Below are 18,817 nucleotides of genomic sequence, written 5' to 3' on the forward strand. Positions count from 1 at the left end.
AATGCATGGAGTGGCTGGAGCAGAGGGAGCACAGGGGAGGATGGTAGGAGGTGGAGTCAGGGAGGTCATGGGTACCCCAAAGGCCACAGGCAGGACTGAGGGGCACCCTTGAGTGACAGGGGCCATACAGGGCTGCATGGAAGAGTGGCACTCTGACTTGGTTTTACAAGAATCAGTCTGGCTGGTGTGAGGGACATGCTAGATGCAGGGATAGAGCTAGGGGCTGATATGCAGTGATCCAGGGGTCACAGGTCATCTTGTCCAGGAAGGCGCTATTGGATCAACACCTGTGGAAGCGGGAGCCAGAAGCGGGATTGGGCACTGAAGGGAGTTGAGCAGTGATGCAGCCTCAGCTCAGTTCGGCTGGAGGCCTCAGCCACATCTACGAGGACAACCCTTCAGAGTTGTCCCCTACTGGGGTGAGGAGGCCAGGCCTTCACACTCCCACCCACATTGACCAGGCATTGTGTGAGTCCAGTGGTCCACCCAAGAAGGGACTTGCTGGCTCTGTTCAGCCGAGAACCGACTAATACAGCAAGAGGAAAGAGGGATTGATTGATGATAAGGAATTGGCTTGTGTAATTATGGAGGTGGGCAAGTCCCAAGATCTGCAGGGTGAGTCGGCAGGCTGGAGACCCCGGAGAGCTGAGGGTGGAGTTCCCATTCAAAGGCTGGTCAGGCTTCAAACCTAGGAAGAGCCAGCATTTCAGTTCAATCCCGAAGGTAGCCAAGCAGGGAGAATTCTCTTATGGTTACTGAGGAGAGGGCAGTCTTTTGTTCTGTTCAGGCCTTCACCGATCAGTTGAGACCTCTCCCCCTTGGGCAGGGCCATCTGCTTTACTTAGTCTGCTGATTTAAACATTAGCCTCATGCAGAAACACCCCCGCAGAGACACCCAGGATAATGTCTGGCCAAATATCTCGGTATCCCATGGCCCGGTCACGTTGACATATAAAATTAATGATCACACGAAGTAGTTACTGCAGGGGGCTGACAGCTAAGGGCTCCCCACAGCATCCCTGCACCAGGGAGAAGACAGATGCTTGGAGCTGGGTGGTGGTGGTGGTGGTGGTGGTGGTGGAAGTGGCAAACCGTGGTGACATTCTGGCTGTATTTTGCAAGTAAGCCTGCAGGATTTGCTGGCATAGCAGATGTGGGCGATGAATGAGAGAGAGAAATCAAGGAGGATACCCAGGTTTTGGTCTGAGCCACAGGAAAGACGGGGCTGCCACTGCCTGAGAGGGGAGGACTGCAAGGAGGCAGGTTGGGTGACCAGGAGCTCACTGTGGACATGGGGGGTTTGAGAGCCTGTTCAGCATCCCAGCAGGGATGTCAAAGATGCGGTTGGATATAGGAGTCTGGAGTTCTGGGAATGACTAGGCTAGGGGTGTAAACACGGACATCATCTGCAGAGAGGGTAGAATATAAAGACAGCATCTGAATGAGAGCACCGAGGTAGGGAGGAGCCTTCCCCTGGCCGGGGTTATCTGACCCTGTGTTACACATGACCATTGATTCTCCCTGTGCCACCACACCTGGATGATTTTCTCTAAATGTGAAATAGGGCGTTCCCTTCCTCCATAGAACTGGTTGATTTGTGTCCAGATCTATTTATTTTACACTGTACTATTCAACCTGGGATTTGAATGAGTACACAGGAAATATGTAGTGTAAAAAACTAAAATAGCATTAAAAATCAGGACTGTGGAAATTGTATTCTCAGATAGGAGGCCTAGATGATGGAGAAAAGTATAAAATCCTGCTATCTAAGCCTCAGGACCTCATGGACTCACTGAAAAGGAGCTGAGCCTCGTGTCTGATGGCTTGGAGCAGGGCTCCCCCACCTCCGGGCCATGAACCAGTACGGGTCAGTGGCTTGTTAGGAACCAGGTCGCACAACGGGAGGTGAGCAGAGGGTGAGGGAACATTACCGCCTGAGCTCCACCTCCTGTCACATCAGCAGCAGCATTAGAGTCTCATAGGAGCGTGAACCCTATTGTAAACTGTGCATGCAAGGGACCTAGGTTGTGTGCTCCTTATGAGAATCAAACTAATGCCTGATGATCTGAAGTGGAATGGTTTCATCCCAATACCATCACCCCCCACCCCCCGCACCCCATCCTGTGGAAAAATTGTTTTCCTGGAAACCAGTCTCTGGTGCCAGAAAGGTTGGAGACCACTGGCTTAGAGTTTCCTGGCAACCAAAAGGAAAAGGGAGACATGGTCTGTTACATTGTTACTGTTCAGCAGAACATAGCAGTTCTTCAGGGATAGTAACTTTTTCCCTAACACTCAGCTTTAAAAGAAATGTCTTATATGAGCTTCCAATAGAGGATTTGAGCCATAGAAGTTCACATAGGGCTGTAAAATCTGGTTATACCAGGATATATCCCTGGGAGATGTTGGTGCAGAGTGCAGCGTGCTTCTACATTAAAGGCTCCAGATTGCTGTGCCTGCTGAGCTCTTGGGACCAATTTTCATGTACCTCCCTTCCCTTGTTGTTGGCTACCCCTTGGGGGCCTGTCATGAAGGCCCCTCTCCCTGTCCCTATTAGCTGCTCAGTCTTTTCAGGGTGAGAGGATGCACACATGAACGTTGCTGTGATCTTCTGGCTGCCCAGGGGTCCCCCTTCTGACTTCCTGTCCTGTGGCCCCGTGCAGGATGGAAGAGGCTACTGGACCCTGGTCTTGGGGCCTGTGAACTTAAGCAGAGCCTCTTGCAGAATATGGATTCTACGGTCAGGCAGGTAAACCCAGGCAGGCTTTACTTTTGGAAAGACTGTGGATGCATCGTATCCCCTCACCCCTTGGTGAGGGGCTCTCCTGGCAGGGTGAGGTGAGTCCCCCCTGGGCCTGGAGAAGGGTTCTGGGCTCTGATGCCAGAGAGGCCTCTGCCAGTTGCCTGTGTGCTAAGAGACTCATCCCCCAAGGTCACCAGAGCTGGCCCAGTGAAGTCACTCTTGTCACCTCCCTACGTACCATGCAGCTTACCTATTTGTTAATGTTCATTATCTCCCTTTCTACAGTGTAAGTTCCATGAAGGCAGGGACTTTTGTCTTGTTCTGTATTTCAAGTGACTAGAACTGGGATTGGCATGCAATAGGTGCTCAGTTAATATTTGTTCAATGAACAAATGAATGAACCAACGAGATGGAAAGCACTCACTCCCCTCATGTGCCCTCGCACCTGCTCTCCAGGCCTGACCCTCTCCATAGAGGTTGTGTTTATGGCCTGGAAGGGCCAAAAACACTGGCTGACTAATGCCCAGTGGGCACTGGGCATGGCTGGGACTGAGGCTACCTGGAGAACCAGCTAGAATGAGGGAAGTTATCTTGCCTGCACATCAAGCCCTGACATTTAGAATGACCTAGATGACATCTGAGGCCCAACCCTCTCTCCTGGAAGGAGAGAAGACACCCTGCCTTACCTTTCCAGGGGCTGGAATTGCGAACAAATTACGCCAGCCAGCATTCTTGTGCTTCTCCATGTGCCCAGCCCCGTGATAAGCACTTTATATGTGTATCTCACTTTATGTCCAAAACAGCCCTAGGAGGTGGGTTCTGTGATCATCACAACCTATTCATTTATTCATTTGCTCAGTTAACAAATACGTATTGAGTAGCTCTGCATGCGGGTTCCTTAGCAGCCCACCTAAGGTTTGTCACAGCTCCTAAGTGGCAGAGCAGGATCTGGACCCAGGAAATGTGACGCCAGAGGGCACGCTGGGGGCTCTGCTGTTGCCCTCCTGAGTCATCACTGGCGCCTGTGGCACTCATCCCCCATGGCAGCGTTCACTTAGATGTAAAGCAGCAGGGTTGGGGGTGGTCACGGGCTGGACCAGAAAGTCTCACTCTCTTCCCTGGTGGTTGGAGGAGACCCTGCAGGGCACAGGTGGTGATGGGAAGTGCCCACGGCAGCCTGTGAGTGAGGGCCTGCCTGGGGAGGGGTTTGATGAGGTCTAGGGCGTGACCACAGGTTTCCCTATGCCTAAATTAATCAGTAGTTGGGAGTTCTGGAGAGCACCTCTCTTCCCAAGAAGGAAGTTTTGGCAGCACTCTCTGCTGGTGGAGCAGTGGTCTATGGAACTGGCCTGGACTTCAGGTAAACCACAGCTGACCCTGTGCCAGCTGTAGTCTGAGGTTTTCCTCCCAAGAGCCAGTGGCGCAGGAACAGCCCCACCCCGACCCCTGAGATGGTGCAGCCCCAACCCGACCTCTGAGACGGTGTGAGCAAAGCGGTGCTCTGGGGCGGTCATCGACCGGAAGCCTGGGCAGCACGCCTTTCTCTGGGGTCCCGATCTGCTGCTAGTGGAGGGGTGGTTCTCTCATGTAAAAGTCATGGAACCTGCATTCCTACAGTTTTTTCACAGGGCATTTCTTGGAGGAGGAGGTGGTTATGATGGAGACTCAAGCCAGACTGCCTGGGTCGGAATCTCAGCTCCATCCCTGCTGGACAGTGCAACTCTGTGCTTCGGTTTTCATCTGTAAAATGGGTAGGGTAATAGTGCCTTTTTGAGTTAGAACCATTATAAATATTAGCTATTATACATTTCCATTTCAGACAGAAGTTGTCAACACCATGTGTGGCTACAAAACTATCGACAAGGAGGTAATGTCTTTGAAATGCCTTTCCCTGGAAGTGTTGCTCTTCCTGTTCCACCCTGGGGTGATCGGAGGGGTTTATTGAGGTCGGGGTCCCGGCCACTGAGATTTTCTGACATTCCTGGCTGTGACCCAGAGCCAGGACTGCTGGGGTTTTCCACCCCCACCCTGACACAGAAGGGCTCAGGGAACCAAGAATTCCCCCAGGCTGGGAGATGCTGCCTGTCAGGGTTTGCCAAGCACCTACTGTGGGCTGGTCCACATGAAGCCACCACGGCCCTTCCTGGTACCCGCAGCGTGCTGTGTGCCCAGCCATGCTCAGCACCAGCTTGCCTCTGCCCCTGGGGCCACCTGGGACCCAGGAGTTCTAGAGGATGGTAACCCCCTCTGGGGGTTGCTCCTGGGTCAGCTTCCTGGGCAACACCCCTGGTCTAAGAGAGAAGCAGGGGTGGTGCTGAGAAGGGACCTGAAAGGAACAGTGAGCTGACATGCAGAGCAGTGGCTTTCAAAGTGGGGTCCCCAGTCCAGCAGCAACAACGTCCCCTGGGAATGTGAAAAATGCACATTCTTGGGATGGGGCTAGTGAGTGATTCTGACACATGCTTGAGAGCCATAGACCAGCAGTGGTTCTCAGCCCCTCAGAACCAATGGCCATTTTTATAACAAACAGTGGTAATGTCCTATTTATTATCCCCAAGTGAAATTCACAGATAACCTACCTACATGCCCAATTCCAATACAATTAACATAATGATCTGAGATAAAGTAGAAATAAAATACAGCAATTTACAGCTGTTTAACATAGTTCATCATGTAAGTGCTTAGGCAGTGGGGGGTGCAGAAGACACAATGTAGTCAGGTGTCTGCACTGATGTGAGGCATCCCTGAGGCTGTAGTAGCTACAGGGCAGCTGATATTGGGCATTGTGTTGGCGACTCACATACCATGGGCATCATTTTTGCCATTGGCATGGTTTTTTAAAAACGGTGAACAATTCTTGATAAAGTTCTGAATTAAATAATGTGTAATCATTCCTTAATTTACTTAGTAGTAGTTCTGGAAAATTCTTTGTATATTAAAACAAATGCAGAATTGCTTTTTTTTTTTTTCCCTTAAGAGACAGACAGGGTCTCACTGTTGCCTAGGCTGGCCTCAAACTCCTAGGCTCAGGCAGTCCTCCCAACTGAGCCTCCATAGTAGCTGGGACTGCAGGCACAGGCCACCATGCCCAACTCTGCTTTGTTTTTTATATGTACCTAGAGTGGGGCTATTGGCTTGGATAATTATAAATAGGCTTTTCATGTATGGAAAATATCTGTGAGGCTTTTCATGCAGGGACATCTGAGAAGCACACAGGCAGGGCAGTTGTTTGTGGAGTAGGATTACCCTGAGCTCTGCAGTCCCTCAGCCCCCAACCTCGATTGCTAGGGAAACCAAAAGTGCCACCACGGTGTCCCCAGTCCTCTCTAGAGAACAGTACTGTCCATTAAGAATCAGAATCTAGGGTCACCTTCTCATGCTGCATATGGGAAACTGAGGATCACGGCGGTTGAGGGACTAGCCTGGACCTTGTGTAAATGGCAGAGTCGGGGCTGTGGCTCCTGCCAGCCGAGATCCTCTGCTGGGCTGACCCAGCTCCTTCCCATGCAGCGTTTCAGTGTGCAGGATGTCATCTACGTGCGGGGCTGCACCAACGCCGTGATCATCTGGTTCATGGACAACTACACCATCATGGCGGGCATCCTCCTGGGCATCCTGCTTCCCCAGGTGGGCAGGCCATGGGTTCAGAGAAAGTGTGACTTGGTGATTGCAGAAGGGCAGAGAAGGTGCAGAGGGGAAGAGCAAAGAGGCTTTTTTCATAGAAGTCCAGGACTTGCCTGGGGAGGGCTGCATGGCTGGAAGGAGGGGCGAATGGCAATAGCAGTGGTGGCGAAGCTCTTCCAAGTGCTGCACAGGCACTGCTGCTTCACTTCTTTTTGTGAGGGAGGCATTATTATAATGCCCATTCACAGAGGAGGAAACTGAGGAGCGGCAAGCTTCAGTGACTTGCCAAGATCCCCTAGATAGTGTGCGGCAGAGCTGGGGTGGAGGCAGGAATCCCAGAAGGGAGGGGCCCTTGCTGATTGGGCACAGCGAGGAGCTCTGGGATTTCCCGGGAAGGGGAGAGGGGGGTCCCAGGTGGGAGCTTCTTGGGCAGTGTGGGTGCTGGGAGAAGTCTCTGCTGTGGGTGTTGTCCAGGTCACACAGGACCATGAGGGCTTGGGACTGGCTGCTTGGGTTTCTGGGAGCCGGGAGCTGCAGGGAGGGCTGCCCTGATGCCCAGCAGGCCCTCACCAGCCCTGCCCCTTCTTCTCAGTTCCTGGGGGTGCTGCTGACGCTGCTGTACATCACCCGGGTGGAGGACATCATCATGGAGCACTCTGTCACTGATGGGCTCCTGGGGCCCGGTGCCAAGCCCAGCGTGGAGGCGGCGGGCACGGGATGCTGCTTGTGCTACCCCAATTAGGGCCCAGCCTGCGATGGCAGCTCCAGCAAGGACCGTCTGGGATAGCACCTCTCAGTCAACATCACGGGGCTGGACAGGGCTGCGGCCCCTCTGCCCACACTCAGTACTGACCAAAGCCAGGGCTGTGTGTGCCTGTGTGTGGGTCCCACGGCCTCTGCCTCCCCATGGGGCGGAGCCTGGGCCTCCCCTAAGAGGCTTCCCCGAGGCAGCTCTGGAATCTGTGCCCACCTGGGGCCTGGGGAACAAGGCCCTCCTTTCTCCAGGCCTGGGCTGTGGGGAGGGAGAGCCTGGGGCTCCGCTCAGGGCCCATTTCATCTCTGGCAGTGCCTTGGCCAGTGGTATTCAAGGCAGTTTTGTAGCACCTGTAATCGGGGAGAGGGAGTGTGCCCCTCTGGGCAGGAGGGAAGGGCATTTGGGGAAGGGCAGGAGGGAAGAGCTGTCCCCGCAGCCATGCCCAGGGCCAGGTTGGCCTCTTCTCAGCCTCCCAGGTGCCTTGAGCCCTCTTGCAAGGGCGGCTGCTTCCTTGAGCCTAGTTTTTTAAGTGATTTTTGTAACATTCATTTTTTTGTACAGATAACAGGAATTTCTGACTAATCAAAGCTGGTATTTCCCCGCATGTCTTATTCTTACCCTTCCCCTAACCAGTTAATCAAACAATAAAAACATGAATTTTTTTTTTTTTTTTTTTTTGCCTTTCATGTGTGCTGTTTTGTTGGGGTGGGGGTAAGGAAGGCTGCAACCTGGATTTGGAAACCCCTTGTGGATGCGAGGATGAAGGGGGTGCATGGGGTGAAGATTTGGCATAGCTTGGGATACAGGCGGAGTGGGGGAAGTCTCAGGGCCAGAGGTGACCACGCCTATTTTACCGAGAACCGAGGGAAACACCCTGGGCCAGGTACAGCATGAGGCTCCACCTCCAGGAAATGCGGTGGACGGGGTGGGGGACCAGGGAAGCGGAGTTGCCCACAGGTCTACTTACAGCGCTCCCTGCAGCCCTCAGTGTGCCCAATGGCTGCCGCGCAACGCATGCAGAGCGTGGTGTCGGTCGACCCCTGCTGGAGATGCCGGGACTTGCGTGGATCGGTCCACCCAAACCTTCAGGCCCCAAGACATGGGATCTAGATTTTTTTGTGAGGCTCTTAGTAGCCAGGGCAATAGAAATAAAGTAGCAAGAGGCCGGGTACGGTGGCTCACGCCTGTAACCCCGCACTTTGGGAGGCTGAGGTGGGCCATCACGAGGTCAGGTGTTCAAGACCAGCCTGACCAACATAGTGAAACCCCATCTCTACTAAAAATACAAAAATTAGCCGGGCATGGTGGTGCGCGCCTGTAGTTCCAGCTACTCAGGAGGCTGAGGCAGGAGAATCGCTTGAACCCGGGAGTTGGAGGTTGTGGTGAGCCGAGATCACGCCACTGTACTCCAGCCTGGGCAACAGAGAGACTCCATCTCAAAAAAAAAAAAAAAAAAAAAGAAAAGAAATAAAGCAGCAAGAACCCCAAACCTGAAGAACTCTAACGGTGGGAACCGTCTATACACTCAGAAGTTAAGTGGTTAGATGCTTGTTCTGCCACGGGTGCCAAACCCATGTGTAAGAAGGGGCAGGAGGAGGGTATTTTAAAGTATGCAATAACACAACAATAACAAACACACCATAGAGCATACTTTGCCAGGAACGATATTAACTCCTTTAATCCTCACGACTAGGGTAATTCTTATCTCCATTTTATTAGTGGGGAAACTGAGGCACAGGGCAGTTAAGTAACTTGCCCAGGCAGGCAGCTGGTAAGTGACAAAGCCGTGACTTGAGCCCAGGTAGGATCTCTTGAGCCACTCAGCCCCTCTGCTCTACTGCCTCTGTTGCCTCCTGTGCACACATGGTACTAGGCGTGCAAAACCAGTGGAGGCTGCAGCTGCTTCCGAAGCTCTGTCCCGGGGATATTCACTGTAGCCACTGCTGCAGCCTCTGTCTTGTCCCACTTTGACCTAAGGGACACAAGGCCAGGTCAAGCTCTGTGTCTGGCTGGAGGCCTTGTAGTCCTGGGGCTCTGGCTGTTCTGAGAACCCCTTTTGTGCCCAGAGGGGAGATGGCAGCTGCCTTTAGGGGCAGCAGGATGGCAGAGGCACCGTAGGATACAGGCTGTTCTGAATCGCTTATCCAAGGTCACCTTACCTGGAACCTGGAACCCGGACCGCTTGTCTTCCCTCTTTCCATCACCACTCACAGACACCCCTCTACTTCATACTGCACCCCTGGCCAGCTGCTTACGTGGACCAGCGCTGGTGCCACAGATGGCTAAGATCCAGCAGACACTCATCTCGTCTTTTCCAAACCTTGGTCACTCACCTCTCAAGAAATGGAAGCATAAATATCCTATTTTTTGAGAAGTGTGTGTTCATATCCTCTGCCCACTTTTTGATGGGGTTGATTTTATTTTTTGTAAATTTGTTTAAGTTCCTTTAAATTCTGGATATTAGCCCTTTGTAAGATGGATAGATTGCAAAAATTTTCTCCCATTCTGTAGGTTGCCTGTTCACTCTGATGATAGTTTCTTTTGCTGTGCAGAAGCTCTTTAGTTTAATCAGATCCCATTTGTCAATTTTGGCATTTGTTGCCATTGCTTTTGGTGTTTTAGTCATGAAGTCTTTGCCCATGCCAATGTCCTGAATGGTATTGCCTAGGTTTTCTTCTAGGGTTTTTATGGTTTTAGGTCTTGTGTTTAAATCTTTAATCCATCTTGAGTTAATTTTTGTATAAGGTGTAAGGAAGGGGTCCAGTTTCAGTTTTCTGTATATGGCTAGCCAGTTTTCACTACACTATTTATTAAATATTAAATAGAGAATCCTTTCTCCATTGCAGGTTTGTCAGAGATCAGCTATTGTAGATGTGTGGTGTTATTTCTGAGGCCTCTGTTCTGTTCTATTGGTCTATATATCTGTTTTGGTACCAGTACCATGCTGTTTTGGTTACTGTAGCCTTATACTATAGTTTGAAGTCAAGTAGCGTGATGCCTCCAGCTTTGTTCTTTTTGCTTAGGATTGTCTTGGCTATACGGGCTCTTTTTTGGTTCCACATGAAATTTAAAGTAGTTTTTTCTAATTATGTGAAGAAAGTCAATGGTAGCTTGATGGGGATAGCATTGAATCTGTAAATTACTTTGGGCCGTATGGCCATTTTCACGACATTGATTCTTCCTATCCATGAGCATGGAATGTTTTTCCATTTGTTTGTGTCTTCTCTTATTTCCTTGAGCAGTAATTTGTAGTTCTCCTTGAAGAGGTCTTTGACATCCCTTGTAAGTTGTATTCTTAGGTATTTTATTCTCTTTATAGCAATTGTGAATGGGAGTTCACTCATGATTTGGCTCTCTGTTATTGGTTTATAGGAATGCTTGTGATTTTTGCACATTGATTTTGTATCCTGAGACTTTGCTGAAGTTGCTTATTGGCTTAAGGAGATTTTGGGCTGAGACGATGGAGTTTTCTAAATACACAATCATGTCATCTGCAAACAGAGACAATTTGACTTCCTCTCTTCCTATTTGAATACCCTTTATTTCTTTCTCTTGCCTCATTGCCCTGGCCAGAACTTCCAACAGTATGTTGAATAGGAGTGGTGAGAGAGGGCATCCTTGTCTTATGCCGGTTTTCAAAGGGAATGTTTCCAGCTTTTGCCCATTCAGTATGATATTGGCTGTAGCTCTTATTATTTTGAGATACGTTCCATCAATACCTAGTTTATTGAAAGTTTTTAGCATGAAGGGGTGTTAAATTTTATTGAAGGCTTTTTCTGCATCTATTGAGACAATCATGTGGTTTTTGTCATTGGTTCTGTTTATGTGATGGATTACGTTTAATGATTTTCGTATGTTGAACCAGCCTTGCATCCCAGTGATGAAGCTGACTTGATCGTGGTAGATAAGCTTTTTGATGTGCTGCTGGATTTGGTTTGCCAGTATTTTATTGAGGATTTTTGCATCGTTGTTCATCAGGGATATTGGCCTGAAATTTTCTTTTTTTTGTTGTGTCTCTGCCAGGTTTTGGTATCAGGATGATGCTGGCCTCATAAAATCAGTTAGGGAAGAGTCCCTCTTTTTCTGTTGTTTGGAATAGTTTCAGAAGGAATGGTACCAGTTCCTCTTTGTACCTCTGGTAGAATTTGGCTGTGAATCTGTCTGGTCCTGGGCTTTTTTTGGTTAGTAGGCTATTAATTACTGCCTCAATTTCAGAACTTGTTATTGGTCTATTCAGGGATTCGACTTCTTCCTGGTTTAGTCTTGTGGGGGTGTATGTGTCCAGGAATTTATCCATTTCTTCTAGATTTTCTAGTTTATTTGCATAGGTGTTTATAGTATTCTCTGAAGGTAGTTTGTATTTCTGTGGGATCAGTGGTGATATCCCCTTTATCATTTTTTATTGTGTCTATTTGATTCCTTTCTCTTCTCTTCTTTATTAGTCTTGCTAGCAGTCTGTTTTGTTAATCTTTTCAAAACACCAGCTCCTGGATTCATTGATTTTTTGAAGGGTTTTTTGTGTCTCTATCTCCTTCAGTCTGCTCTGATCTTAGTTATTTCTTGCCTTCTGCTAGCTTTTGAATGTGTTTGCTCTTGCTTCTCTAGTTCTTTTAATTGTGATGTTAAAGTGTCGATTTTAGATCTTTCCTGCTTTCTCTTGTGGGCATTTAGTGCTATAAATTTCCCTCTAAACACTGCTTTTGCTGTGTCCCAGAGACTCTGGTACGTCGTGTCTTTGTTCTCATTGCAGGGACATGGATGAAGCTGGAAACCATCATTCTCGGCAAACTGACACAGGAACAGAAAACCAAACACTGCATGTTCTCACTCGTAAGTGGGAGTTGAACAATGAGAGCACAGGGACACAAGGAGGGAAAGATCACACACTGGGGCCTTTCAGAGGGTGGGGGGCTAGGGGGAGGATAGCATTAGAGGAAATACCTAATGTAGACGATGGGTTGATGGGTGCGGCAAACCACCATGGCACGTGTATACCTATGTAACAAACCTGCACATTCTGCACGTGTATGCCAGAACTTAAAGTATAAAAAAAAAAAAAAATGAAATGGATGGAAGCAGAGTACCTGGAGAGGGCTTTGTCCATCCTGTGGTTGGGGACTCCCTGGCCATGACAGACATGCTTTTGTGCTTTAAAGCCAATGACATTATCTTGGCCTCTTGTCTCGCAAGGATGCAACCATAAACGAGTCCTTTCCCACACCATGACACACATAGAAAATAATAATATTTGCGCAGCCTACATCATTTGTGAAGTTGAGGAGGTTTGTGGGCTTTGCTTTTCGATTTATTTGTTATATAATTATTTTTTATAAGATGCATTAAGGAAGACTGATTTTGTATAAAAATATCTAATACCATATTCTTGAAATATATTTTTAACAATTTATGGAGGTATACTGGATATAAAATAAACTGCGTGTATTTAAACTGACAAATGTGTCAGTGAAACCATCACTGCAGTCAAGATAATGAACATATCCATCACTCTAAAAAATGTCCTCTTGTCCCTTTGTAATCTGTTTATTATAGCCCTTCCCACCATCCACACCCTATGCTCAAGCAACCAGAGCTCTGCTTTCTGTCTCTATAAATTACTTGGTATTTTCTAAAATGTTATATAGGTGGACCCATGCAGGATGCACTCTTTCTGTCTGGCTTCTTTCACTCAGTAATCATTTTAAGATTCATTCATTTTGTAGCATATATCAGAAGTTCATTTCTTTTTATTGCTGAGCAGTATACTGTTGTATAGATATACCATGGTTTATTTATCCATTCATCTACTGATGGACGTTTGTGTATCCAGTTTGTTGTTGTTGTTACAAATAAAGCTGCTATGAACACTTGTGCATGTGTCTTTGTAAAAACACATACTTTCATTTCTCTTGGGTAAATATCTAGAAGTAGAATGGCTGGATTATATGTAACCATATGTTTAACTTTTTAAGAAGCTGCCAAACTATTTTCCAAAATGGTTGCACAATTTTGTATCCCCACCAGCAGTGTATGAGAGTTCTGGTTTCCCTACATCCTTGCCAGCAGTTGGTATGGCCAGTTTTTCTTAGTCATGCTAATGGGTGTGTGGTGATATTTTATTGTGGTTTTGATTTGCATTTCCTTAATAATTAATCATGTTGAGTGCTTTTCGTAGACATATTTGCCATCCACATAATTTCTTTGCTGAAGTGTCTTTTGAAATATTTTCTTAAAAAATTAGATTGTTTTTGTATTATTGAATTTTGACAACTCTTTGTATATTACTGATACGGGTCCTTGATTAGTTGTATGATTTGAAAAATTTCAGTCTGTGGCTTGTCTTGTTCTCTCTCTCTCTCTCTCCTTCATGTAGAGATTGGGTCTCACTCTGTTGCCCTGGCTGCCCTTGAACTCCTGGGCTCAGGACCTTCCCACCTCAGCCTCCTAAAGTGCTGGGATTACAGGCATGAGCCACCATGCCCAGTCTGTGGTGTGTCTTTTCAGTCTCTTAATGGTGTTTTCCAAAAAGCAGGAGTTTTTAACTTGATGAGCTCCAATTTATCAATGTTTTCTTTCATGCATGATGCTTTTGGTGTCATAGCTAAGAAATGTTTGCCTAAACCAAGGTCACAAAGGTTTTCTCCTACCTTTTCTTTTAGAATTTTTATAGTTATGTTACAATTATATAACGCTCTTACATTTAAGTCAAGGATTCGTTCTGAGTTAATTTTCTTTTGTTTTTTTTTTTTTTGTTTTTGTTTTGTTTTTTTGAGACGGAGTCTTGCTCTGTTGCCCAGGCTGGAGTGCAGTGGCGCGATCTCGGCTCACTGCAAGCTCCGCCTCCCGGGTTCACGCCATTCTCCTGCCTCAGCCTCTCCAAGTAGCTGGGACTACAGGCACCCGCCACCACGCCCGGCTAATTTTTTTGTATTTTTTTTTTTTAGTAGAGACGGGGTTTCACTGTGGTCTCGATCTCCTGACCTCATGATCTGCCCGTCTCGGCCTCCCAAAGTGCTGGGATAACAAGCGTGAGCCACCGCGCCCGGCCTGAGTTAATTTTCTAACATGCTACAAAGTACGCATCAAAATTAATCTGTTTTGTACATGCATATCCAATTGCTCCCGCACCACCTGTTGAAAGCAGGAATGAATTTCCACTGAATTGCCTTGGCACCTTTGTTGAAAAACAATTGTCCATATATCTGTAGGTTTACTTCTGGATTTTTCACTACGTTTTGGTCAATATTGCGTAGCAAATGTCAGAGCAGACCTCCTTGACTTGGTCCTAATCTTAGGGGGAAAGTGTTCAGTCTTTTATCATTAAGTATAATGTTGGATGTAGGTTTTTCATGGACATTCTTTATCCAGGTTGACTAAGTTCTCTTGTATTTCTAGTTTACTGAACATTTTTGTTGGGACTAGATGTTGGATTTTGTCAAATGCCTTTTCCTGCATATTTTAAAATTTGCGAATATGGTGAATTTCATTGATTTTCACATGCTGAATTAACCTTGCATTCCTGGAATAAGCCCCATTCAGTGATGATGTAGTACCCTTTTAATATATTGTTGGATTTGGTTTGTTGAAATTTTGTTTAGGATTTTTGCACGTTTGTTTAGGAGGATTGTTTTCTTGTAAAATCTTTGCCACATTTTAATATCAGAGTCATGCTGGCTTCGTAGAATTAGCTGGGAAATATTCCTTCCTTTTCAATTTTCTGGAAGAGTTTGTAGAATTGGTGGTATTTCTTCTTTAAAAGTTTAATAAAATTCACTAGTGAAGCTACCTGGAAAATCTTCTTTGTAGGAAGATTTTAAACTGTAAATCTAATTTCTTTAGTGGATATAAGACTACTTATTTCTTCTTGAGAGCTTTGGTAGTTTTTTCCCTCAAGGAATTTGATTTCATCTAAGCTGTTAAACTTATTGACATAAAGTTGTTTCTAACACTCCCTTATTCTAGAACCTGTAGTGATTTCATCTCTCTTATTCCTGGATATTGGCAATTTGTCTTTTTTTCTCTTTTCCCTAATTAGTCTGGCTAGGGGTTTATAGATTTTAAAGATCTTCTCAAAGAGCCAGCTGGACCATTCTCATGAGCATATAAATAAGCTCTTAGTATTCCCATCTTAAACAAGCACACAGATAAGCAAAGCTCTTCTGATGATTTCTCCTCTCCAGCCCCTGCCCTGTCTCTCTTTCCCTCTACAGCAACTGCTTTGAAAGAGTGTCTGTCCTCTCTGTTTCTGGTTCCTCTTCTCCCGTCATTCTTGGACCTCCCTAATTAGACTCTTGTCTTATCAGCATCACCAGTGACCCCTTCATTGCTAGGTCCTATGTCTCCGTGGCATTACTCAGCTTGGCTCACCTGCCACATGTGGCCAGTTGATCATTCTCTCCTCCTTGAAATGCCTTCTTGTTTTTCCTCCAAGACACCAACCTTGCCTAGTTTTTCTCTTACTTCTGAGGCCCCCTCTTATGAGTCTCAGTTGTTGATTTCACTTTCCCAACCTCTTAGCATTTGAGGGCCTCATCTGTCTTTTCTATCCACAATCCCTTGTTGACCTCATCCAGCCTGCAATTTGAGGTCTTATCCACCACTCTAGCCTCAGCCCTGGGTCCCTGCTCTAGTCAGCAGGTCGCCAGGGCTGACTCGGTTCATTCGTAGCTCACACGGTTCCATCTGTCCTCTCACAGGAAGATCCAGCTCCCAACACTTTCACATCCTCCCCCACCTTCCCATCTCCTCTGAGGCTCATTTCAATTCGGTGTGTGGAGGGACTTCTTTTATGATCACCCATTTTGCAGGAGAGGAAAGATAAAGGCCAGACTAGCTTAGTAAGTTGCAGTCCAAGAGGCCCCGCCAGCAACCCCAGAGCCTGGCTCCTTCCAAGCTCTTGCCTTGCCTACCACCTTCCTGGGGACTGAGAAGCACCCAGAAGTATTATGGGGCCACAAGCTCTGGCACAAGGCCCTGGCTTTCCACAGCTCGTGACCCCTTGGAGGGAGCCTGATTTGTAGTCCTAAAGCCCAGGCAGAAGGCACCAAGTGTTCCCAGCAAGAAAATGAGCAGAGCTGACATGGAGGCATGTGGTCGCTAGGTGGCGCGGCTGACCCACTGCTTGGCAGCCAGCACTCAGCAACTCCACCCTCTCCACTCCCTAGAGCCTGGGCACCTGCCTGGGTGGCAGCAGGAGTCTGCCTTCCACCCCATACCCCAAAAGAGCAGACCACAAGGTGAGGGAGCCTAAAATACTATAGGTCCTGATTATAGTAGGTGCTCAATAAATAATTGTTGACTGAAAGAGTGATCATTTTGTGAAGTTCGGACAGATGAGACTTTCCCATTCCCATTTCATAGGCTGGGAAACTGAGGCCGGATACTAACAATAGGAGTAGCAACCAAGGTTACTGTTATTGGCTCTCATTCGGTCACTATGTACCAGGCATTTGCTTAGCACATTTCATTCTTCATCCCATTTAGTCATCACAGCAAAAAGGCAGGGCCTTTATGATTTGCATTTGGCGGGTAAGGACATAGGGGCTTAGAGATCAGCTGACTTATTCAAGTCATACAGTTAGTGGAATAAATGGAAGAACCAGGTTTTGAACCACTCTGCCTGCATCTGAGTAGCTGAGTAGGATCAGGGCCAGTGCTGCCTCCTTCCCCCAATAGAATCTGAGGTGAAGCCCCCAGCAGTGCCTCCACCTGGGCATCATGTGGCCACCAGAGGGAGGCCTCGGTTTTTAGACAGCTGCAGAGGGGCCTGGACTGAGGCTGGGAGGGAGGGTGGCCATGACTTAGATGCCAGAATGAGAAGTGGGAGTACTAGGGCTCTGGAGGGCAGGTTCTTCATCTGCAAAAGCAAGAGGATGATCCCCACTTGGCCGGGTCTCTGTGAGGAGGACGAGGGATCATGCATGGAAAGTTCTTAGCTCCTGCGAGGGCTCAGCAGCCACTCCTCCCCGAGCACTTGCCCTTGCACTGAACAGGCTATATAGTAACAGGTCATGATAATAAACTGCAATCACTGAGGGCATCCATTTCACTGATTCGTTTTTGTATGGTCAGTCTCCCCCACTGGGGGGTGGGATCGTGATCTGCTTTCTGCTCTGCTGTCTCCTGAGAGATGAGGTTGCAGTGCCTGGGACATAAGGGGTGCTCACTAAGCAGGTGCCAACCCAGGGAATGGAAATGGCCTGGAGCTGTGGCCCCTGCGCTCTCTGGGCCCCCAGGACTCAGTGGGCTCACTGGATCCCATGTGTGAGCTCCAGAGGGCCAGGCTCAGCGTGTTGCACTCCTTATAGGCTGTGGCCAAACATTTGTCCCTCTCTGGCCTCTACCTTCTCCTCTCCAGAAGGGGCATCTAAGGCTTTCCAGGTGTAATGGCTCAGGGAGTGGCTGTGCCAGATGTACGGGTGCCCTTTAATGCCACCTGTCACCATGCTGGTGGCTGCGCCGTCCCTTCCTCTCCCTGCTCCTGTGTCTTCTCCTCCATCTGCCAAAGTCAGCATGCCAGGGCTGCCCCCAGCCCCAATATCCAGTGGAAAAACCCAGAGAAATCACACAAATAGAAAATATCCGCATCAACTTGAGAAGCTAAGCCTGCGCTTGAGGCAGTTCTTGGAGCAGCTTCTAGCAGGGGTCCAGACTGACACCATCAGCAAGGAGCTGCCAGGGGCTCGGCCTCCTGAAGGGGATTTTTATGACTGGCCTTAGCTGCCCTCCTGAGGCTGACAAGGACTCCACTGGGGAACCTCTGGGCTAGTCGGTGGAGGGCCCCTCAGCATCATCTGGGCCTTGCTGGCAGCAAAAGTGGGTCTCAGAAACCAACTCCCACAAGAGCAGCCACCCAGATAGAGAGTGGGCAGTGAGAGCAGGACACAGGTTCCACCACAGAGCAGCAGAAACACCCAGAGGCTCCTGGTCCACGGTGCCTGGGGGATCAGAAGGACTCACACCCGGAAGGGGAACGGGCCTGTGGAGAATGTTACCCTGGCCAGGACACAGCTGGCACCATACGCCCCAATATCCCTGCCTTAGCTCTGTGAGGAGGGCTCTGCCAGGGTTTGAGGAGCCTGCGTGGGGCCAGGGCAACCCATGCATCCAACGCCCTGTGGAAATAGCTCTCCATTAGAGGAGCCACCAGGAGGGCCCATGGGAAAGGGGGCAGCTACAGGGAAAGGAGAACAAGAGGGCGAGGATTGCGTCTTATGATCACTGTAGCTCCTGCACCTCCCAAGACATATAGTAGGTGCTCAATAAATCTTTGTTGACTGGACACACAATTCAGAGTATACCCTTCCTCAGCTCTACATTGTATTGGCAAAGACAGAATATGTGTACTTCAGGCTCTGTGTAAGGTACAAGAGAATACTTCCATTAGATAAGGACAATCCATGGTAGGAGACAGTGATAAAAAATACAGTAACTGACTTCAATTTGCATTGAATGCAACAAATAGCAGACCTGAAAATGTAAAAATCAAATGTAAGATATCAAAGGGCCAGATGAGAAACGTGCAAAGGATGCAAAGGAAAAGGTTATGGACAGAGCATCACTGAGAACACACAAGGACAAGGGTCACGGGTGTCTCACCCGAGTGCCTGCCTATGCCCTCCCTCTACCAACACCCCCGCCACCCCAGAGTAAAGGAAACAGAGGAATAAATAGAAGTTATTAAAGAAGTAAACTCTTGATTT

At 48.1% G+C, this 18,817-nt stretch overlaps 1 protein-coding gene and 1 long non-coding RNA gene across 2 annotated transcripts in view; both read left to right on the plus strand.

The window, feature by feature from the left end:
- Nucleotides 1-7,791, plus strand: part of TSPAN15 (tetraspanin 15) — a 56,996-nt gene extending 49,205 nt beyond the window's left edge. Inside the window, exons 6-8 of the mRNA XM_030798317.1 lie at nt 4,560-4,607; nt 6,251-6,367; nt 6,957-7,791. Of these exons, the coding sequence (XP_030654177.1) occupies nt 4,560-4,607; nt 6,251-6,367; nt 6,957-7,106 (315 nt within the window). The 3' untranslated portion in view covers nt 7,107-7,791. The remainder of the gene's footprint in view (nt 1-4,559; nt 4,608-6,250; nt 6,368-6,956) is intronic.
- A 4,121-nt stretch (nt 7,792-11,912) lies between these two features.
- Nucleotides 11,913-18,817, plus strand: part of LOC115831207 — a 33,169-nt gene continuing 26,264 nt past the window's right edge. The window contains exon 1 of the long non-coding RNA XR_004026725.1: nt 11,913-11,948. This is a non-coding gene — a long non-coding RNA (uncharacterized LOC115831207). The remainder of the gene's footprint in view (nt 11,949-18,817) is intronic.

This window comes from Nomascus leucogenys, chromosome 18, assembly GCF_006542625.1.
Source record: "Nomascus leucogenys isolate Asia chromosome 18, Asia_NLE_v1, whole genome shotgun sequence".
Classification (NCBI taxonomy): Eukaryota; Metazoa; Chordata; class Mammalia; order Primates; family Hylobatidae; genus Nomascus; species Nomascus leucogenys.